At 39.6% G+C, this 24310-nt stretch overlaps 2 protein-coding genes across 2 annotated transcripts in view; one reads left to right on the top strand and one right to left on the bottom strand.

The window, feature by feature from the left end:
* The window catches only part of LOC132097344 (uncharacterized), a 404710-nt gene that overhangs the window by 292313 nt on the left and 88087 nt on the right, over positions 1 to 24310 (top strand). The window lies entirely within an intron of this gene.
* Positions 1679 to 11507, bottom strand: LOC132097335 (solute carrier family 35 member E2A-like). The gene is made up of 9 exons (XM_059502971.1): positions 11265 to 11507; positions 9839 to 10150; positions 9330 to 9465; positions 7124 to 7251; positions 4186 to 4306; positions 4042 to 4095; positions 3767 to 3839; positions 3447 to 3592; positions 1679 to 2892 (listed from the first exon to the last, which is right to left on the bottom strand). Exons 2-9 carry the CDS (start codon positions 10107 to 10109, stop codon positions 2658 to 2660), a joined length of 1164 nt encoding a protein of 387 aa, XP_059358954.1. The 5' UTR covers positions 10110 to 10150; positions 11265 to 11507; the 3' UTR covers positions 1679 to 2657.

Here is a 24310-nt window from a genome sequence, read left to right as displayed (position 1 = left end):
TCCTCATTGTAGTCAGTGCTCAACTAAGAATGTTCAGATGGAATTGCCTGAACACTGTCCATCTGTCCAAGATCGACTGATCCAGTTGTCCCAGCAATTTCCTCAGGTTCAATGTACTTCAAATTATACCAGTTCTTGTGCTTTCCAGTAGCCTTTCCTGCTCGGCTGAGGATTTTCCCAGTGTGGGTTTGTCCACTTTGATTGTCGATGTATTTCACCGTTTGGCCAATGTTTAGTCTTAGGCCTTCACAGCCCATGGATGAGTGTGTTTGTGTCATCTGGGATTGATCAAGATTATCTCCTCCTGGCAGCATTGATGTAGGAGGTTCACTGTCATCTTCAGCATTAGTAGGTCCATCATTTGCTGGTGTCACTTCCTCATTTTCCCTTTCAGTGTCACTGAGATCTGCTGCTGGTGTTACTGTAGGATTTTCATATGTTTTCATTTGTTCTCTTTCTGTCTTCTCCAGTTTTGTTTGTGGATCATCCACCTTTCTTAGTCTAGACTGATGCACCCAAACATAGTTTGCGCCGTGCCTGACAAATACCACCACACCATCTTGGCTCTATGACCACACCTGGACCTTTCCACTCATTACATCTACTCGCTTATAATACACTTTGTCCCCCATTTCATATTTGTCATGAATGGGTCACAGTTGCTTACGAAGAGCTCTTCTAATTCTCTCTGAGCATTCTGCTTCTGTGAATGCTTTTCTCATTGCATGTAGTGTTGTGATTTGCTTAGCTATCTAAGTACTCTTACTTGTTTCCATAGCAGGGGGCTTATCAGTGAGGACTGGGGGTAGATTTGGGTTCTGCCCAAACACTAATTGGTAGGGAATATAACCATGGACATTGTGCAGAGAGTTCTTTGCCATTAGTGCCCAATCTAGGGCTGTCTTCCAGTCACAGTTGTTGTCAATCTTCACCTTTAGCAACACTTCAGTGAGGGTCTGATTGTGCCTTTCTAAAAGGCCATTGCTCCATGGGCTGTATGCTGCAGTTGTTTTAACTTCAATATTAAACTTTTCAGCCATGTCCTTAATTTCATCATTGTTAAATTAATTCATCTAAAATGTATAATGAAATGGATTACGATACTAACTAAAATTTTTATTGTGTAATTTGGAATCAGTAATGGACTACAATTTGTGAGTAATCTACCCAGCTCTACATAAAATATAGTTTAAAGACATTTTTTTTGACATTTGAATCTTTATTTTTGGCATTTTATGCCTTAGATGGGACTGTAAGTGTGTGAGATAGAGGTCCGCAAAATAAGATATGTCCACCCTGTCATCGACATATATATTACTGTTAAATACATTTTCATTGCAAAATTAAGATGCAAATTATATTTTCTGAAAGGTATGATGTCCCTTTCCTAAACAGGGTTATTTGTTTGCTTTCAAATTATAAATGCATAAAATATTTTATGCAATGTGTTTTTAAAGAAACTCGTATAATTCGCACATGCATGTTTTCGTATTTGGAGAAAACAGTTTATTGTTTGCATGTTATTGCCCTCACACCTAGCTATCAAACACACTGGATTATATAGATAGTGTAAAATATCACGATGACAGGGTGGACACATTAATCAATCATTCAACTTCGAAAAACATTTTATAATTAAAATGATTTTTACAGCTAGTACATACATGAAACACAAATCTTGCACTGTATGCTTTAATAAAGAAATGCAAAATTCATATAAATCAAAATGTTACCAATGCACAAATAAAGACCAAATTATACAGACAATTCCCACTAGTGGTTATTGTACAAACATACATCATTTTATATATCACATACACAACCCACCACAGTTAATAACTGAATAAGATAAAAACAAATACAAAAAATTATAACACCTTGCAAATATTTTCTGTCAGGAGATTCATAATTTCATTTGACAAGTCAGTTTGTGTCATATCATTTAAAACACAATTCACAGAGAGAACTCAAACTGATTTTAAAGAGAACAAATGAGAAAAAAACAAAACAACATTTGAAGATGCTGAGGGAAAACACAGGGAAACTTCAAGTAATTTGATAATCTGGACATAATCGGGAATTCCAGATCCAAAATAAGTGAGACGATGTGTAACAAAGCTGTCAGTTTCTGCAGCGATGCACGTGATTACAGTAAATCATCATCATCTGAGAGAAAACACAGGCTGGACAAAGATTGGGATTCGCTGTGGTCACTGCATGTGGACTGAACAAAGTCAGAAAATACACAAAAACTAGATCGCTCTACTCTTCACTAAAGCAGTGGAATGTGAGATTGTTCAATTAAGAAATGAGCTGCAACAGAAATGTTGCACAAAGCCTAATTTAGGATGCTTTTAACACTGACATTATTCTCAAAGAATCAATAATGAAAAAAAGAAAAAATGGTCCTTAAAACAATGTCCTGCTGCAAGCTATAATTTCTTTTTTTATCATTAATGTTGGGTAAAATATGAGCTGGATGTTTGCTGGTGAGAGTCACTCACTCTCTCAAATGAGATTTGTGTTGTCTCCATGTAGCCCACAGAATACTGCAACGAGTCTCTTTCAGTTTTCAGGAAGCAGAACTATAGGCAGTTAGAGAAGGCTTGATTGGCTCTCAGTGTGAAAGGTTTGAGGACAGCATCAGTGCAGGACTGTTATTCGGCGGAGGCAGCGTCTGCGTCCTGGAGGATGGGCTTCTGCTGGGACTCGGTGGACTGGTCCAGAGCGTGCTGGACCAGAGAGTCTCTCTGCATCTGCTTGGCCTTGTTGTAGAGCAGGACTCCCAGGAACACCATCAGGGTCCCGGCAGCCGACACCAGCGTGATGGGGTTACTGAACACGATGATGCTCAGCCAGATGGACAGAGCGTGCTTCACCGTGCTGGCCACACTGACGACGACACAAACACTCACAGTTACAAACCAGACTACAAAACCTGACACAGACAATGTCCAGGTCACATTTCATTAAGAACAGTGCTGGCCAAAACCATTACAGCACTAGTACTGTCACCAGAAAAAAACGACTTGCTGTAGTGTGTCAGTAGGACATATCAGTTCATATTTCCATGCATTAATTTGTCCGTTAATTGTAATAATGCAGTGAGAGTGTGTGAGATGTGATGGGATCATCATCAGTCTGTCTGGAGTGACATGAAGAAACAGAACAAACGGAGACAGACTCAATCCTGTGTCTCAAACAAACGAACGACGTTCAGCTCACGTTTGAAGCCCTGAAGGTACCTGGAAGATGTCACACACACTGACGCCTGACTTTAACAGTACTGCAGGTCTGCAGGAGGTTTGTCTCTGCGTCTCTGAGACACAGCTCTTCTGGATTGAGTCTGTCTCCTTTTGTTCTGTTTCTTCATGTCACTCCAGACAGACTGATGATGATCCCATCACATCTCACACATTGATATTATTGATGTGTGAGGTGTGCACCTGAAGGTGACGGGGGAGATGCGTCCCATGAGAGCGTAGGCCGTGACGCTCTGCAGGTGGAAGAGCACGCCGTCGAACAGCAGCAGCAGCACGATGTCCTGAGACAGTCTGAAGGAGCGCTCGCTCTTCCCCGTCAGCGGCAGGTCCTGCACACACACACACACACACACAGTTTAGTGCTTCTACTTCAGCTGCATTACTTTATTAAAGTGTTGGAAGTAGTCTCCCTACACATTATGTTTTAAACCTGTGACTGATGACTGTCTCTGATGCAGTGTCTGTGTGATCTGAGAGTGTGGTGTGTGTTTGCACAGACTGACCATAAGGAAGATCCAGGCAGGGACGAGCATGATGACCGCAGCGGCGCTGGTGTAGAACTGAAGCTCTGGAGGACTAGACACACACACACACACACACACACACACACCACGCTCATGACTAATGCCACAACTCTAGGACCATTCAAGACTTTCTGTTCCAATTGAAGAGCTTTTAGCCACTGATTTCAAAGTTTGAGAAGGAAAGATGAAGATATTGTGATTATCATTATGTCTGGGTGAGCCTGCAGAAAGCGTCATGTGCTGTGTGTGCTCACCTCAGCTTATACTTGTCTCCACTCAGCAGCTTCTTGGAAAACACATTCTGCAAGCTAAGACACAAAGACTGCGCATTAGACTGGAGCTCAGGGTGAAGTGTGTGTGTGTGTGTGTGTGTGTGTGTGAGAGAGAGAGAGCAGCACCAGTCCATGACGTTGGTGGAGAGAGCGGCAGAGAAGCCCAGCATGTTGAAGCTGACCTCGGTGGCAGTGCAGAGAGCCAGACCCGCCATCACAGGAACCAGAGACAGATTCACCCAGAACCCTGCAGCACACACACACACACACACACACACACACACACACACACACACACACACACACACACACACCCACAGACACACACACACAATCACAGACACACACACACAGACACACCCAGACACAGACACACAATCACACACACAGACACACACACACACACACAGATACACCCACAGACACACACACACAGACACACCCAGACACAGACACACAATCACACACACATGATCTTCAGAAATCAGAATAATATGATGATTTACTATCAGTTATTATCGTTTAATATTGGTGCTCAGTTGTTAGCAGTGATCATATTATTCTCAGTAGAGCAGTAGCAGCTTCATATTTTTTTTAGAAAGCATGTACAGGAAGTTCAAAAGAACAGTATTTATTTGTTGAAACAAATCTCCTGTAACATTTTAAATATCTTTACTGTCACTTTTGTATCTCGGTTTCCACAAAATTATTCAGCATCATAACTGTTTTCAACATTGATAATAATCAGAAATGTTTCTTGAGCAGTAAATCAGTATATTATTCTGATTTCTGAAGATCATGTGACACTGAAGACTGGAGGAATGATGCTGAAAATACAGCGGAGCATCACAGAAACAGATGTTTTAAGTATTTCACAATATTACTGTTTTACAGTATTTTTAATCAAAGAAATGCAGTGTTTGTGAGCAGAAACAACTTATTTAATTCAAAAAAGGCTTAAAAATCATAACTTTACGAACAAGTTTCTGGAGATCAGAATAGTATAGACCCCTGCTAGGACTGTGTTCTTTTGACTTGAGTCAGTAAATCATTTCAAATACTACAGATATTATTATTTCATAATATATGAGGCAGAAGTCTCCAAACTCATCCTTTCTAATCACCCTACTACTTGCCCGCTTGATCCTATTCCATCTCATCTCCTTCAAGCCATTTCTCCTGCAGTTGTACCTGCACTCACTCACATCATCAATACTTCCCTCCACACTGGTGTTATTCCCTCGACATTTAGACAGGCATGTATAACTCCACTACTTAAGAAACCCAACCTCAACCCATCTCTTTTAGAGAACTACAGACCAGTTTCCCTTCTTCCTTTTATTGCAAAAACACTTGAACGAGCTGTGTTCAAACAAGTCTCTACATTTCTCACACACAACAACCTCCTTGACAGCAACCAATCTGGCTTCAGAAGTGGACATTCAGCTGAGACGGCCTTGCTCTCAGTCGTTGAAGCTCTAAGATTGGCAAGAGCAGAATCCAAATCTTCAGTACTTATCCTGCTTGATCTGTCCACTGCTTCTGACACGGTTAACCACCAGATCCTCCTATCAACCCTACTGGCAAAGGGCATCTCAGGAACCACACTTCAATAGTTTGAATCTTACCTATCAGATAGGTCCTTCAAAGTATCTTGGAGAGGTGAGGTGTCCAAGTCACAACATCTAACTACTGGGGTGCCTCAGGGCTCAGTTCTTGGACCACTTCTCTTCTCTGTCTACATGGCATCATTAGGTTCTGTCATTCAGAAACATGGCTTTTCATACCACTGCTATGCTGACGACACTCAACTCTACCTCTCATTCCATCCTGATGATCCGACGGTAGCTATTCACATCTCAGCTTGTCTAACAGACATTTCTTCCTGGATGATGGACCATCACCTTCAACTTAACCTTGCCAAGACAGAACTGCTTGTGATTCCAGCAAACCCATCGTTTCATCACAATTTCACCATCAAGTTAGGCACATCAACCATAACTCCTTCAAAAACAGCTAGAAGCCTTGCAGTTATGATTGATGATCAGCTGACTTTCTCAGACCACAGTGCTAAAACTGTCCGATCCTGCAGATTTGCTTTATTCAACATCAAGAAGATCAAGCCCTTTCTTTGGGAACATGCTGCACAACTCCTTGTTCAAGCTCTTGTTCTGTGGCTGGACTATTGCAATGCTCTCTTGGCAGGTCTTCCAGCCAATTCTATCAAACCTTTACAATTAATTCAGAACGCGGCAGCAAGATTAAGTTTTAATGAGCCAAAAAGAATACACGTCACACCTCTGTTTATCAATTTGCACTGGCTTCCAATAGCTGCTCGCATAAAATTCAAGGCATTGATGTTTGCCTACAGAACTACCACTGGCTCTGCACCCATTTACCTAAATTTGTTACTTCAGACTTATGTGCCTCTAGAAGCTTGCGTTCTGTAAGTGAACGTCACTTGATTGTGCCATCCCAAAGAAGCACAAAGTCACTTTTACGGACTTTTAAATTAAATGTTCCCTCCTGGTGGAATGACCTGCACAACTCAATCCGAGCAGCTGAGTCCTTAGCCATCTTCAAGAATCGGCTTAAAACACATCTCTTCCATCTTTATTTGACCCTCGAACTTTAACACTCACTATTCTAATTCTATTCTTTAAAAAATATCCAACTACCTTTCTAATCTTTTTATATTCTATTTTCTTTTCATTTATTATGCAATTGTGTGTGTGTGTGTGTGTGTGTGTGTGTGTGTGTATATATATATACAAGACCTCTAACACTAGCTTGCTCTATTCTTTTTTTATTCTATCTGTTTTCTTTATATTATATTATTTAAAATCCCATGCTAGGTGTACTGTGTTAACCTAACTGAGACTTGTTATAGCACTTATATATCATTGCTCTTTTTGTTGTTTTTGATTGCTTCCACTGTCTTCATCTGTAAGTCGCTTTGGATAAAAGCGTCTGCTAAATGAATAAATGTAAATATAAATGTAAATGTAATAATATGACTATTTTTGTTGGGTTTTGATGAAAAATAAAGCGCACTAGTGCGCACCTGTGTATTCTCCCAGTATGAGACGGGACATGATGACGGTGAAGATGGGCGCCGAGCTCTTGACTGTCTCAGCAAACGACACGGCCACGTTCTTCAGACTGACCAGACCCAGCACCACTGTTACGAACCTGACACACACACACACACAGGAAGAGAAGCAAAACAAGTCACTGTTGTATTACTAACCTGACTACTATTGTGTAATTCTCACAAAACATGTCTGGGTCATATTTCACTCCATAAAAAAACAGCATATTCATTATCTGTGTCCCTGGAGCACAGAACCAGTCTTGAGTCGCTGAGGTATACTTGTAGTAATAGCCAACAATACATTGTATGGATCACAGTTTAGTGCACAAGGAAACGAATGAGAATGAAAACTGGACCAACTAGAACACAACAGACAGGAACTAATCCAGGGAACGTTAATGATGATAATGACCTGACACACCTAAACAACACAATCAAGAGGAGACTAAATCAAAGGAACAAATGAAGACTAACAGTCCACAGGTGTTACAGTACAGGTCAAAATGATCCATTTCTCTTTTATGACAAAAATTATTAGGATATTCATTAAAGATCATGTGGTATGAAGATATTTGGTAAATTTCCTACCATAAATATATAAAAACTTAATTTTTGATTAGTAATATGCACTGCTAAGAATTTTATATTTATATATATATATATATATATATATATATAAATGACCCTTATGACTGGTTTTGTGGTCCATGATCGTGGCCAAAAAACCACTTTGATTTGAACTCTCTCTCACAACAGACCCGGAAGAGAAGACAATGCTGAATAAAGTCGTAGTTTTTGCTATTTTTGGACCAAAATGTATTTTCGATGCTTCAAAATATTCTAACTGACCCTCTGATGTCACATGGACTACTTTGATGATGTTTTCTTACCTTTCTGGACATGGACAGTAGACCGTACACACAGCTTCAATGGAGGGACTGAGAGCTCTCGGACTAAATCTAAAATATCTTAAACTGTGTTCAGAAGATGAACGGAGGTCTCACGGGTTTGGAACGACATGAGAGTAATAATTGTGATTATTGGGTGAACTAACCCTTTAAAGACAGGCCTTGTTTTGCTTATTCAACATAAAATGAGTCCTTTGAGGTGAAATCTATTTTATATGATATATATTGATTTATATATTATTATATATAAATACTGAAATATCTAGACCCTCTAACTCTATCACTCTCTATTCTAATTCTATTTTATCTGTTTTCTTTTTTTAATCTAAAAACCCTTTAAGACTTGCACTCTATTAGTTCTCTAACTTCTTGTTTTCTATTAAAAAAAATACCTCTAACATTAGCTTTCTCTATTCTTACTCTGTTTTGTTTTTATCAGTTATATAATGAACAAAAATAAAAACCCTTGCTACGTGTACCGTGTTTAGCTAACAGACTCTTCTATCATTGTGATTCTGATTGCTTCTACTGTCCTCATCCACAGTGACTAAATGTACAGGTGCTGGTCATATAATCAGAATATCATCAAAATGATGATTTATTTCATTAATTCCATTCAGAAAGTGAAACTTGTATATTATATTCATTCATTACACACAGACTAATATATTTCAAATGTTTTTTTCTTTTAATTTTGATGATTATAACTGACAACTAAAGAAAATCCCAAATTCAGTATCTCAGAAAATTTGAAAATAACTCAAGACCAATACAAAGAAAGGATTTTTAGAATATCTAGAAATGGTCGTCTTTTGGAGAACTGTAAGGTCAGCAGTCTTCCCCATGATTGTGTAGTCTACAGAACTAGACTGAGAGATCATTTAAAGGCTTTGCAGGTTTTGAGTTAATTAGCTGATTAGAGTGTGGCACCAGGTGTCTTCAGTATTGAACCTTTTCACAATATTCTAATTTTCTGAGATACTGAATTTGGGATTATCCTTAGTTGTCAGTTTTAATCATAAAAATTTAAAGAAATAAACAATTTGAAATATATCAGTCTGTGTGTAATGAATTAATATAATATACAAGTTTCACTTTTTGAATGGAATTAGTGAAATAAATCAACTTTTTGATGATATTTCTAATTATATGACCTGTTTGTGAAATTCTCCCTAACACAATTAAACACTTTCCAGTTTATGAAGCACACAAGCCACATCAGATTTTGTTTAGAGCAAGCCGACACATGAAGAAGAAGTGAAGCACACCTCATCAGTCCCACAAACAGCATGATCATGAGGAAGTTGGGGGGGTTTTCGGCGCGGGATTTGTGACTGTACAGAGGGCAAGGAACAAACATCTTAGCACAGCCGATGACGGTGGTGGAGAGCATCTGGACAGCACCTGAAGAGAGAAGACCGTCAGGCACCGGACACCGAACACTCAAAGATAACGCTGCTCCATGGTGAAGGAGATTTACAGCTGATCACAGAACCAGCTTCACTGACAAGATGCGCATTAAATATTGCTCGCGATTTATCGTGCAGCCCTACAATACATTATGCATAATTACATCCTAGCCCTAAGCATATAGTATGTACATGTAGTTAAATGTATAATTAACAGGGACACCTTGTAATAAAGTGCAACCCCTAATTTTACTGTAGCAATGGTTAGATTGTAATTGCTCTGTATTTAAATGCTCCTTCTCTATGTTTGTGTCTCTCCTCCAGAGCACTTGATGTGTGTGTGTGTGTGTGTGTGTGTGTGTGCTCACCGAGCATGCTGGGCTCCCCCTCCAGCAGAGACAGGATGTACTTGTTGAGGAAGAGCGTGCAGAAGCTGAAGAAGTACCAGAGCGTCAGGTATGAGAGAGCCCTGGAGCTCCAGACGCCGGCGTGGGCCTCGATCAGCGTGGTCTCTGTGATGGTGATCTTCAGCACCGGTTCTCCAGGAGCGCTCACGCTGCGGGCCAGCAGCACTCGCTCCGAGCGCGGCCTGAAGATGCTGAACGAGGGCCAGAGCGAGGCTTTCCCAGCGCCGCTCATGCTGCACGAGTGCTCGGAGACTTCACATGCTACAGTCAGACCTGCAACACACACACACACACACACACACAGGCTTCAGAAGAGCACGGCAAGGACAGCACCAACCCTGACTTCTGAACACGCTCTTCTGCTCGGCAGGCCTGCATTTACTTGATCCGAAACATTGTGAAATATTTGTACTGTTTAAAATAACTGCAAATATCTGTTCAAATGAAATTAATTCCTGAATTTTCAGCATCACTACTCCCTTCAGAAATAGTTCTAATGTGCTGATTTGCTGCTTAAGAAACATTTATTATTATTATCAATATTTAAAACAATAATTTTTTTCAGGATTTCTGAATAATAAAAAGATCAGTATTTATCTGAAATAGGCTTAGAGTCTGTATCATTGTTTATTTTAGTTATTTTGGGATCACGGGGGGGGGGGGATTAGAAATGTAGACTTTTATTGAGCACGGATGCTTTAAACTGATCAAAAGAGATGCTCAAGATATTTACAATGTCACTTCAGATAAATGCTGTTCTTCTGAACTTCCTATCCATTAAAGAAACATGAGAAAAATGTTCGCAGCTGTTTGAAACATAATAATAATAATAATAAATATTTTTTGAGCAGCCAATCAGAATGATTTCTGAAGATCATGTGACTGGAGTAATGGTGCTGAAAATACAGCTCTGAAATCACAGTTTACACACATTCACATAGAAAACAGTTATTTTAAATATGTCTTACTTTGGATCAAATAAAAGCAGGCTTTGTGAGCAGAAGAGACTTCTTTGAAAGCATTAAACATCTGTCTTGACAGCTGTATATGAACACTGCCTCTGGGTGAATGGTACAGCTGCTCAAAACAGGCCAAAGCTTCTTAACTTCGTGATTTAAACAAGAACAAACCCCTCTCATTCTTAATGACAGATACTTGTTGTTGATGAGTGTTTATGGATTCATATGTTCAGGAATATGGCCGCAGTGCTGCTTGTGTTGTGTTTGATTATTAAAATGGCCAAAAAGTATGTTCTGTCGTTGTTATTGTTTCTCCAACACAATAAATGAGCCAATAGCTGGCATGACCATATCGACACCTGATTCTGAGAAAACAGCAGCACATCTGAAACATGATATGATCGTGTTTAATAAGATATGATACTCACCAGTGTGTTCATCCTCAGGGAAGTACACTTCATCTCTCTCTCTCTCTCTCTCTCTCTAGCGACTGTTCACCTGCTTCGATGAGCTGGGGCTAAAGTTCAGCTCGGGTCATGAGGTGTGTGTGTGTGTGTGTGTGTGTGTGATCCTGAGATATCGACACGTCTTCAGCACACGGCTCTGAGTGGAAACACTCCTCTATGCTCGCATTGTTTCTCTTTCCTGATCGTCAGGAGCGCGAGCTGCGCGACTCTAACGCTTGCTCTTTCAATAAGTGGCGCGCAGCTTTCACTTTATGTATCAAATACAAAAACGACAATTTGCGGAATTAAAAATAAATAAATAAATAAAAAACACTCTAAAGTGCTACCTTCGGAGGAAGCTTTTAAACACAGGACGTCATCGAGGCACATCCGAATCCAAACTCTGATTTACTTCCTGTCTCAACAATTTGCGGAAGTAAAAACAGAAACTCCTGTTGTTTCCGAAACCGCTCCCTATCCACTACATAGTGCACTATATCGGGTGTCAGCCATTTTGTAGTGCTGTCCGACTTCTGAGTGAACGACTTCGTTCCCTACATTCATCCACTACTTTTTACCCACAATTCATTCTGATTTCGAGTGTACAACCGATGTACACACATGATGTCTATGTGTACACACACCTAACTAACCGTCTATGGTACACTCACATTAGGCTTGTTTGAGATGCGCCCTGCCTCGCCTGAAATGCATTAAGGGGAGGGGTCGAAAAAGACCTTTGAAGTCTTTTTTTTTTTTTGCACATAAAAGGTACAAATCAAATGTGATTAGCAAAAATATATATAACATACAAAAACACAGAGGTAAACAGAAAATAAAATAAAATAGCCAGGGGAAGCTTACAGGTCATTACAAAGTGAAGGAGGACTATATGTTGATAGTTTTAACAGCCTTTTTGTTGTTTGAGCCAGAAATCAGATTAATATAATGTTCAACTTCATGGATAAAAAGTACAAAACAAGAATTTTTAGAGCTGAATTGACATTTATGAATGTGAAATTTTGCCAAAAGAATTAATAAGTTTATAATGAAGTACTTTTTTTCTTTACTTTGACTTTTATATTAAAAAAAATAGCACAATAAGGCAAAGTCTTTATAAATATGGTCACTGATGATTCTGCTGAGGTTTTGCCAAAAAGAGGTGCAAAACAGTTTCAGGGTGGTCTTCACAAAAAGAACAGTTTGTATTGATGTCCCTTTTAAATTTAATGATTAGCAGGGTAATATCTGTGAATTATTTTGAAAGATACTTTACTTCTTTCACCTTATTTACTAACAAATATCTGTGAGGAATAATCCAAACCTTTTTCCAATCAATGTCATTTACAAATCAGTTCCAATGAAATGTAACATTTGGAATAGAAACAATCTCTTTCTGAAATAATGCATGGATGTTCTTATTATTATGTATATACAATGTTACCCAGAAAACAGGATACAGGTTTAACTCTTTTGAAATACTTCTGCTAAATGTTACACTGTCAGACATGCAAAATAAATCTAATGTATCTCTTGCTCTGGCTACTGTGTATAGACCACCAGGGCCGTATACAGAATTCCTAAAAGAATTTGCAGATTTCCTCTCAGACCTTCTAGTTACAGTTGATAAGGCGCTAATCATGGGAGATTTTAATATTCACGTTGATAATGCAAATGATACATTAGGACTTGCGTTTACTGACCTAATAAACTCCTTTGGAGTCTAGCAAAATGTCACCGGGCCCACTCATCGTTTTAATCATACACTAGATTTAATTATATCGCATGGAATCGATCTTACTGCTATAGATATTGTACCCCAAAGTGATGATATTACAGACCATTTCCTTGTATCGTGCATGCTGCGTATAACTGATATTAACTATATGTCTCAGCGATACCGTCTGGGCAGAACTATTGTTCCAGTCACCAAAGACAGATTCGCAAATAACCTGCCTGATCTATCTCAACTGCTATTTGTACCCAAAAATACACATGAATTAGACGAAATTACTGACAACATGGGCACTATTTTCTCTAATACATTAGAAGCTGTTGACCCCATCAAATTGAAAAAGGTTAGAGAAAAACGTACTGTGCCATGGTATAACAGTAATACTCACTCTCTCAAGAAAGAAACTCGTAGTCTTGAACGCAAATGGAGAAAAACTAACTTGGAAGTTTTTAGAATTGCATGGAAAAACAGTATGTCCAACTTTAGACAGGCTCTAAAAACTGCTAGGGCAGAGCATATCCACAAACTCATTGAAAATAACCAAAACTATCCAAGGTTTTTATTTAGCACAGTGGCTAAATTAACAAATAACCAGACGCCACCTGATTCAAATATTCCACCAACGTTTAATAGTAATGACTTTAGGAATTTCTTCACTGATAAAATAGATAACATTAGAAATACAATAGCGAATGTAGATTCTACAGTGTCTAACACTTCAGTTTCATCCATCACACCCAAAGATAAACTGCAGTGCTTTACAAATATAGGACAGGAAGAACTAAATAAACTTATCACTGTATCTAAACCAACAACATGTTTATTAGATCCTGTACCCACTAAATTACTGAAAGAGTTGTTACCTGTAGCCGAAGAACCGCTTCTCAATATCATTAACTCGTCGTTATCTTTAGGTCACGTCCCAAAACCATTCAAGCTGGCGGTTATCAAGCCTCTTATTAAGAAACCAAAACTAGATCCTAGTGTACTGGCAAATTATAGGCCTATTTCAAATCTTCCATTTATGTCTAAAATTTTAGAAAAAGTTGTGTCTGCTCAATTGAGCACCTTCCTGCATAAAAATGATCTGTATGAAGAATTTCAGTCAGGTTTTAGGCCCCACCATAGCACAGAAACTGCACTTGTTAAAATTACAAATGACCTGCTTCTTGCGTCAGATCAAGACTGCATCTCATTTCTAGTCTTATTTGATCTTAGTGCTGCGTTCGACACCATAGATCATGACATACTCATAGATCGATTACAAAACTATACAGGTATTCAAGGGCAGGCTCTATGATGGTTTAGATCCTACCTGGATGACCAATAATTTTCTCTTATTAAATTCGGATAAGACAGAGATATTAATTATTGGACCAATAAACACTACACAGAATCTTGTAGATTACAATCTGCAACTAGACGGATGTACTGTTACTTCCTCTACAGTCAGAAATCTGGGTGTTATATTAGACAGCAAACTCTGGAATAGCCTTCCTGATAATGTTCGGGGTTCAGACACACTCTCTCTGTTTAAATCTAGATTAAAAACACATCTCTTTCGCCAAGCATTCGAATAATGTATCTCTTAAATTGTGAGTGTAGTTGCATCTGATCAAATGTGCATTCTTATTCTTTAGCTTGGGTTAAACTAATTAACTTTACTTTGTTGGATCAGCAGCTATGCTAATGATGTCTCTGTTTGTTTCTCTGTTTCTGCTGGGATCTTCATCCCGTGGTAACTAGGATTTACACAAGCTCCAGTCTGGATCCAGAACACCTGAGAAGAGATGATGCTGACCCTCAGAGGACCCCAGATGATGCTAACCTTGAATCAACAACAGAACTAACAAATATTGCCACAAGTGTGACTGCATCATATAATAATTATTAATTATTAATAATATTAATAATGTTCATCGTCTGGCTGACTACGTCTTGTATTAATTTTTTCTGAAAAATCCTGTCATACGCGCACAAACTGACAGTCACCACTTATAAGCTACTAAATATTGTAGAAACTTAATTTTCTGTAAAGTTGCTTTGTTACGATTTGTATTGTAAAAAGCGCTATACAAATAAACTTGAATTGAATTGAATGTGGAAGTTGGGAAAAACAGATTCTTCCATCTTGGTGATTCAGCCACATCGGGGAGGTGAAAGTCTGCCAGTATACTTAAAAAGCATGATTGCGCATGATGGAATATTGTCCAATACAATTGCGAATTCTTTCGGCGTAACAGGAATGTTATATGTTGATAAAAATTCTCTATAGGAGAAAAGTCACCCCTCTGCATTAAATAGCTGCAAGCTCCAGCAGCAGAATCTGATTACGTACCCAACTCTCAAAATAAAAAGACTTGTTCTTATATCAAATATCTCTGTTATTCTAAATTAGATACCTGTGGGGTGAGAAATTATGTTTGTAGATAAGAGACCAAGCTAAAAGGACCTGCTAGTGAAAAGTGGACAGTTTTACAGGGAGTTTGTCTACATTGTAGTTACATTTCAAAATAAAGTCCAGACCACCAAAATGAGAGAATATATAATGGGGAATAAAATTCCTAATCGAGAGGGTTTTTAATAAAATGCTTAGCCCGATTAATCTTAAAGGTATTATTTAGAGTATTGAAGTCCAAAAAATTGAGTCCACCAGGTGGGGTGTGTATTCGTACCGGACCGTTTCGGTGCAGGGCTTTCGGTACAGTGCACGTGTGTACCGAATGACGGAATGCAATATTTTGTGCGCGGAACATAAGTACATTTTCGTGTTTCCAAGCGATCATATGAAGTGGTGGAAGTCTCAGCGTTCAGCGCAAACAGGTGACATAGAGGGAGACCACCGACAGACCAGGCTCTTGTCTTCATGACAACAATATCTATACTTCATGTTGAGCATAAATATAAAGCCTACTGATAAAGGACACCGTCAACAGTATTGACGGCAAAATAGACTATGTTTGACAGGTGCAATATTTGAAAATCGATAATTATTTATTTATTTTTTAAATTACATTTATATCTGAATTTATGTCAACCTATAGACTTTCAAACATCAAAATGTCATGAATTAAGATGTATTTGTGTACAAAATGACATATTAACATATTTTCCTATTCTATTTTGCCTGGAAACGCTTCCAACACGTGTCGCGTGGCGTGTCCGTTTTTAATTCTGCTCCCATGATAAAGGGTAACTAAACCCCTGCTCAGAGCCTGACTCCACCCACTGGCAATATTTGAAAAATGCTGAAAAGTGGGCAGATCACAGCGGAGATAGAGGGGATGAACCGAGGGCGGGGCTGAGCGAGTGGGGCGTGAACCTGAGACTCGCAGTGACGGATTGATTGACAGCTGCTGTCAGAGACGCTAAAATGGAGAGTGACTGTAGTGACGCAAGTAGCTTTGCAACAGAGCGATCATTTGAAGTAGAGGATCATTTCTCCCCCACTTTCACCTGAAGTGGAGGGTGTCGAGGTGTCTGTTCATATCAATTTCGAGCCGCTGGCTCAAACTGCGGTCTTAACTCCCGCACCGCGTCGCTTTTCAGCGCGAGCTGTGTGGAGAAGCCCATTTCCACCTCCATTGCGTTGGAGAAGCAATCCCGTGTAAAATGCAGTTTGCACACTCGAGCTCTAGGCGGGAACTTGCGGTCTTCCAGGCCAAATGCATGCAACCACTGGCGCTTACTTTTAGAGTCTGCTGGTAAACCATGCAGTCCACCAGTGCTGTAGCAACCAGCAACACACCTCCGTACCATCCTGACCACTGTACTAAATACAGATAAATCTACGCTAACTTGAAGCTATCCTAACTGATGCAATACTATGCTACTAACTGACTATGCTTCAAACAATACTAACGTTACACTAACAACTATGCTAATTAACTACATAGGCTACACGAAATAATCTAAATTACTATATAAATGCTATGCTAAATAGATGCTATAATAGTCTATCCTGGTCGTTTTGAATACTCGCAATTCCAACTCCTGACTCACTACAGTGATTTCTTCTTCTTCTTCTGTTGTTTTAATGGCGGTTGGCAAACCACTACAGTGATTTTGACGGAACAAGATGGTTTTATACTGCCAAGGGCGTGGTAGCTCGTACCAAGGGGCGTGGTGAGCTGGAAACTGCTTACGTCACCTGCCACCGCAACATCCAATAGGAAAAATCTACTGCAGTAGCCACCGTTCAACCTGAAGAGGGCAGCACTAAATTAAAACACTTTATTCTCAAATGTCAAAAAAGTTACTCGAATCAATGAACAGCACTAATAAAGCCCCAATCTTACAGATCATTAACTAAAAAAAGTTGGTTTAGGGTTTAGTTACTCTTTAACAGGTTAGAGCTTGCAGACTGCCTGCGTGAGACGCGTGCCGCGCGGAAAACGTGTGCATGCTAGAAATAGAACCGACGCCTATTTTTCACGCGACAGGCACGTGTGTTGGAAGCGTTTCCAGGCAAAATAGAATAGGAAAATATGTTTATATGTCATTTTGTACACAAATACATATTAATTCATGACACTTTGATGTTTGAAAGTCTATAGGTTGACATAAATTCAGATATAAATGTAATTTAAAAAATAAATAAATAATTATCGATTTTCAAATATTGCACCTGTCAAACAGTCTATTTTGCCGTCAATACTGTTGACGGTGTCCTTTATCAGTAGGCTTTATATTTATGCTCAACATGAAGTATAGATATTGTTGTCATGAAGACAAGAGCCTGGTCTGTCGGCGGTCTCGCTCTATGTCACCTACAGCAGCAGCAGCGCGCCAGCGCCGCGCCAGCGCCGCGTCAGAGCCGCGTCAGAGCCGCGTCAGGCACGGTTCTGGTGAAGCAGGCCTGCAAGCTGGGATTGGTAATGCTGCACTGTAATCATAGTTATTTATTTATATCTTTCATTATATTTTATTATATCATATTGGTTTGAGACTGAGAGTATTTTATTTAGTGGAGAACTTTGCAGCAGTATTTTATTTCTTATTCTTTTTTTATTTTATATATATTTTTAAATTTTTTTTAAATGTGTATAGTAATAAACAACCTGCAGTTTAATGTTTGCATTTCTTTCCCTTACTGTACCGAAAATGAACCGAACCGTGACTTTAAAACCGAGGTACATACCGAACCGTGATTTTTGCGTACGGTTACACCCCTAATGGATATTAACTCTAACTTTCTCTCTATCAATGTTACTGGATAATAGCCAAAAATCAATACGAGACTGGCTGGATCCTGACCTGTTGCTACAAGTAAAGGATCTTCCATCAGGAAATTTCTCTCTCTATACTTCTAATGTTAAATCTTCCCATTAGTCTTTTAATGTTTGTGCTGATGGATGAGGGCCACCCAGGGGGCCACCTATCAATAGCATTATCTAGGGCAATATTAAAGTCTCCGCCAATTAAAAGAAGAGAGTTTGGGTATCTGGTGAGCCAAAATGTAATTCTTTCCTCTATTGAATCAAGTAATTTATCATTCTCAAGTTTATTATATTAACTGTAAATATTAATAATTATAATAGAAAGACCATTGAAATTCGGACACTTCCTGAATCTCGCTGTTTTGTCGCCTGCAAACGTCAGCAATGGAAGATATCGCGTTCGTGTTTTTTATCGCAGACGAAGTAGATCTAATCGAAATACCACTGTTTGGTCGTCATGTGCATCAATTCCTTTGTTCTGCTGAACACAAAAGAGGAAATTTAGAAGAATGTTTGCAAACAAGCAGGTTTATGCCACCATTTCACGTCCATAGTATTTTTTCCAAACTGTGTAAGTCAAAGCTGTTTTTGTAGCAAACATTCTTCAGAATTTCTTCCCTTGTTTTAAGCCAGACCCTGACACTTCTCAGATGAAACCACACAAAGATGAGGCATAATGGCTAAACAGTCCATTTAGATATGTATGTGAGCATGTATATTTTTAATGGATTGATTTATTAATTCAAACAAACATACAATAGAATAAAGAGAAAAATAAAATAAACGCATGTCCTAATTCTTAACTTCACTAGGCGTGTTTTGTTTAGTTCTTGTAAATATAAATAAATAAATGGGTAATCTAATTCTTAGAATAAAGAGAAAATGTATCAGTTGACACTCTCAGCCAATGAGGAGCTGTGTCGTCAGTCAGTCGTTTCCCATCATGCTTTTGATCAGCGCAGTCGGTGGAGAGCAACAGCGCTCGACTGCTCAAGCTCAAAACACTGCGTGAGCGAGTGTCAAGATACTAAAAATAATAAACACATAAAATCATGAACATGTGTTAGTGTGTTTTTATTTTTGTTCTCTGTATTTTAATAGCGTTTAATGATTTTGAACACAAAAGCATTACAAAAAAAAATAATTATAACATCAACGAAACCACAAAGCTGACGCGGAGGTATGTATAATTGCAATAAGTTATTTTGAGTATTATTGCTATTAATATTTTCTAAAATTAGGTACACGTAATATAAAAGTACATATGGAAACAGCTCCAAGTCTCGCACAGATTATCCGTTCACTTATTAGTCCACTCCTTCCTGATATAGTGCACTCAACTACCATACACTATATAGGGATTAGTGAACGAGTGAACGAGTGAGTGATTTGAGACACAGCAGGAGTCTAGAGTTGTGTTGTGAAGCAGAGGACTGTCGAGATGAGTTTATGTGAAGATGCCTGTACTGCCGTTCCATTCTCTGTGGAGAACTAAAACACATTACATTTGGAAGTCTACAACACAATTTACTACATCATTTGGAACAATAACAATATATCATATACAAATAAATCGTTATTTATTTTTTTATTTTTTTTATTGGTTTTCAACAGACATAATACGAGTTAGTCAGTTATTAGATCAAGAAGTCCTGACACTCACTTATTCTGAGTTTCTAGCTGTAACACCAAAAGAGCTTTCCAGTGTCATGGATGTAATTCCCACCGGAGTCTGGACATTATCCAGAGCTAATACTCCAAACATTTCACTTATTTGATACTCATATTGGGAAACTTTGTTTTGGCCCTAGAAATATGAATGTTAACAAAACTGTTCGTTCTTTACGTAAAACCGATATGGTTTCTTCTCCAAACTGTATATTTTATTGGAACAGATTAGTTAAAGAGTTATTATGGAAGGACATCTGGACCTTGCCAAACAAATACCAATGGAAGAGACTTTTAAAATTTTACATAGATATTACCCAGGAAATAATATGAGGACTGGATTTTGTCTTTCATTTATTTTGTCATTGCTATGACTTTGCTATGATTGCTAGACTTATAATTGACCCCACTTTCTCTTTGTGCTTCAAACACAATTATTTTTACTAATATCCCTTCAGATAAAACCAAAGAATATTACATTATACATTTAATGTACATTTTTTGCTAAATTTCATATCCATAAGTGTAAATACAGTAAAACCAATCCTTTATTTTTGGTTCTCGACAAAGAAATGCAAATCTATGTTAAGAAAATTAAGACTTTAATATGCTGGCTTGGAAACTTTTCTCCACAGCGTTATCTTATTCGAAACAATCGTTGTATTTTGTTTAATGATGAAAGTATTTATTTGATAAGGGTGTGTCATCTGTTTAACTCTCAATGGTATCTCATGACAAATGATGATTCTCTTTATATTCCTTTCTGCTCTCTTGTTTTTTTTGTCATTAATCCTGCTATAGTTTCTTTTTTTAGAGATGTGATATGGGCTGATATGCTCATTGTCAATCTAACTGATACAATGTGTAAACTTTGTTTTTCACAGACTAAAATAACAAATCTTCGTTCTCTATTGCTGCTACCAAGCCTTGCTCGATTTCTTATTGGACTAAATTTGTTAAAAAATCCTCAGTGGGAAAGCATTTGGTTATTACCACACTTTTTTTTTAATAAACAAGATAGAAGAAATCTGTTTCAAAACAGTTTATAAATCCTGACCCGTTTAACATTTTCTTAGTTAGTTTAAGAAGGATATTGGTGTTAATCGCTCTTTGCTCTTGGAAACATACCTCACATCTTCTGGCACTGCAGTCATGTTACAAAGTTATGGTTTGATGTCTCTATGTTTATCAAAAAAAAGATACTCTTTAATTTTTATTTGCATTTCGAAAATGTCATTTTTGGACATTTTAATTATGGAAATTGATATATTTATTTTGTTGGTTAAGTTTCACATTCATAAGTGTAAATCTTTGTAACAAAGAGGCTGAGGCAGAATGTGAATCCATTTGCAGGAGTTTATTAAAGGAAGATCTTATAATCAGAGTTGTGTAACCAGGCAAAGTGTTAATACTGTAAGGGCAGTCCGATCTTTCAACATACACAGGGGTTATCCAATAGGCAGAGACGAGTAGGCAGGCGAACAGGTCAAACACAAACATCAGTCCAATCAAGTAGTAAATCCAAAGGGGCAAACCAAGAGACGTGAACGAGGTAACTGGCAGAATCGTGATCCAACAGGCAGTCAGAATACTCACAAGGAAAACGCTTGGTAAGGCAGGTTAACTGGCAATATTTCGCAGTGAAGTACCACGCTGACACATGTTAAATAGTCCCAAACAGGAAAGGACTGTAGAAGCAGAGGGAGTGGTGAACAGTCAATACTCCGGTGAGGGCTCCCTCTGCTGGCGTGGCGTTACAGAATCCCCCTCCCTAGGAGTGCCTCCTGGCACTCGGCGCAGACGTCCCCGTGGTCGTGGCGCTGGTCGATCGGGTCTGGCTCGATGAAAGTCCTCCGTGAGAGACGGATCCAGAATGTCGCTGGCGGCTACCCATTACCTCTCCTCAGGTCCATAGCCCTCCCAGTCCATGAATTATTGGAGCTGACCCTCTCTCCTTCTCGAGTCCAGTAATTCCTTGACCTTGTAGGCCGGTGCTCCATCAATGTCCAGTGGCAGCGGTGGCTCTTGAGCCTCATGATTAGGGTCAGCATCTGTGTGGACCAGTTTCAGCAGTGAGACATGGAAGGAGGGAGAGATACGGTAGTTAGCAGGAAGCTCTAATTGGTACTGATACTGATATTGATATTGATACTGTTCTCTGCTGCAATAGGACCGTATCGGCCTCATTCCTGATTCAATCTTTCCACCTGACCATTGGCTTGGGGATGATAACCAGAGGTGAGACTGAGGTTGATATACAGTTTTTTGCAGAATGCTCTCCATACCTGGGATGTAAACTGGGTACCTCTGTCACTGACAATATCCTCCGGGATTCCATAGTTCCTGAATACGTGGTGGAACATAGCCAGTGCCGTCTCCATGGCGGTGGGGAGTCCTTTCAAGGGGACTAACCGGCAGGACTTGGAGAATCTGTCAATGATAACAAGGATTGTCGTGAAACCATGGGACAGCGGTAAGTCTGTTACAAAGTCTATTGATAGGTGAGACCAGGGACGTTGTGGAATGGGCAGAGGTTGCAGGAGTCCAGAGGGTAATTCCTTGGGGGTCTTAGATTGAGCACACACCTGACTAGCTTTGACGTGATTTGTGATGTCCTTGGACATTGAAATCCACCAGAATGAGTTACGCACCAGGTGTAGAGTGCGGGAGATACCTGGGTGGCCAGAGCTGACTGAGGAGTGGACCCACTGAATGACTCTGGGGCGTAGACTTTGTGGAACGTAATGGAGGTTAGGAGGGGAGTTGGTAGGAGCTGGATCTTGGATTTGTTCACGTTGGATCTCCTCCATGATATACCAAGTAATTGGAGCAATGATTACCGATAGGGGAAGAATATATTCTGGGGTTTTGTTGTCCATGAGGAGATCATACTGCCTGGATAGAGCATCTGCCTTACTGTTTTTACTTCCTGGGAGATAAGTCACTGAGAATTGGAAGCATGTGAAAAAGAGGGACCATCGAGCTTGGCGAGGGTTGAGTCGTTTTGCATTTAATGTACTCCAGGTTCTTATGATCGGTAATCACCTGGAATGGGTGGACTGCTCCCTCGAGCCAGTGCCTCCATTGCTCTATCGCTGCTTTCATAGATAGGAGTTCCTTATTCCCTACATCATAGTTTTGTTCGGCTGCCGTCAACTTCCTGGAAAAGAATGCACAAGGGTACAGTTTACCCTGTTGACCATGGCGCTGGGAGATTACGGCCCCAATGCCTGAGTCCGAGGCATCTACTTCCACGATGAATGGTAAGTTGGGGTCAGGATGCTTGAGGATAGGAGCCGTGGTAAATTTAACTTTTAAGATATTGAATGCTTGAGTAGCCTCCTCACTCCACCTGAGCTTGGAAGGTTTCCCCTTGAGGAGTGATGTCAGTGGTGCTGCAACCATGCTGTAATTTCTAATGAACCTTCTGTAAAAGTTCGCAAAACCCAGGAATCTCTGAAGTTCCCTGACTCTGTTACTGCCTTGACCTTGGCCTCGTCCATCTTAAAACCTTGATGGATAATGTGATAACCTAGGAATGATGTCTGCTTGACGTAAAACTCACATTTCTCTGCCTTGGCATACAGGTGATTCTTCAGGAGCCGAGTGAGGATGGTCTTGACATGGTCGACGTGTTCTGCTTCAGACTTGGAGTAGATGAGAATGTCATCAATGTAGGCAATTAGGTACTGGTTAAGCAGGTCCCGTAAGATTTCATTTTTGAAGGACTGGAAGACAGCTGGTGCGTTGGCAAGTCCATACGGCATGACCTGATACTCATAGTGCCCTCTAGTGGTGAGGAAGACAGTCTTCCACTCGTTGCCCTCCTTGATGCGAATGAGGTTGTATGCACTTCATAAGTCTAGTTTGGTGTAAATCTTTGCTTCACAGAGCTGTTCCAGAGCTGAAGGGACCAATGGCAAAGGGTAGCGGAATTTTATTGTGACGTTGTTTAATCCCCGATAATCAATACAGGGCCTGAGTCCTCCACCCTTTTTCTCCACAAAGAAGAACCCTGCTGCAGCTGGAGAAGTGGAAGGTCGGATGAGTCCTGAACTCAGGGCCTCCTCAATATAATCCTCCATGGCTTGGGATTCTGTACGAGATAAGGGATAAACACGACTCTTGGGGGGCATGGCATTGGGGAGTAAATCAATACTACAGTCCCAGGGACGATGAGGTGGTAACTGCGTTGCCTTAGTTTTGCTAAAGACCTCTGCTAGATCATCGTAACAGGAGGGAATATTGACAGTCTTGGTACTCGAGGGACTTTCAACACTAGTGATACAACAAGGCTGGGGAACTGAAGAGAAACAGTGACTTTCACAAAAGGCTGACCACTTGATCAACTGATGCCAGGACAGGACGGGGTTGTGAATGGACAGCCATGTGAAGCCGAGGATGAC

This window comes from Carassius carassius, chromosome 21 (assembly GCF_963082965.1).
Source record: "Carassius carassius chromosome 21, fCarCar2.1, whole genome shotgun sequence".
NCBI lineage: Eukaryota > Metazoa > Chordata > Actinopteri > Cypriniformes > Cyprinidae > Carassius > Carassius carassius.
This window is presented reverse-complemented; position numbering and strand designations above follow the sequence as displayed.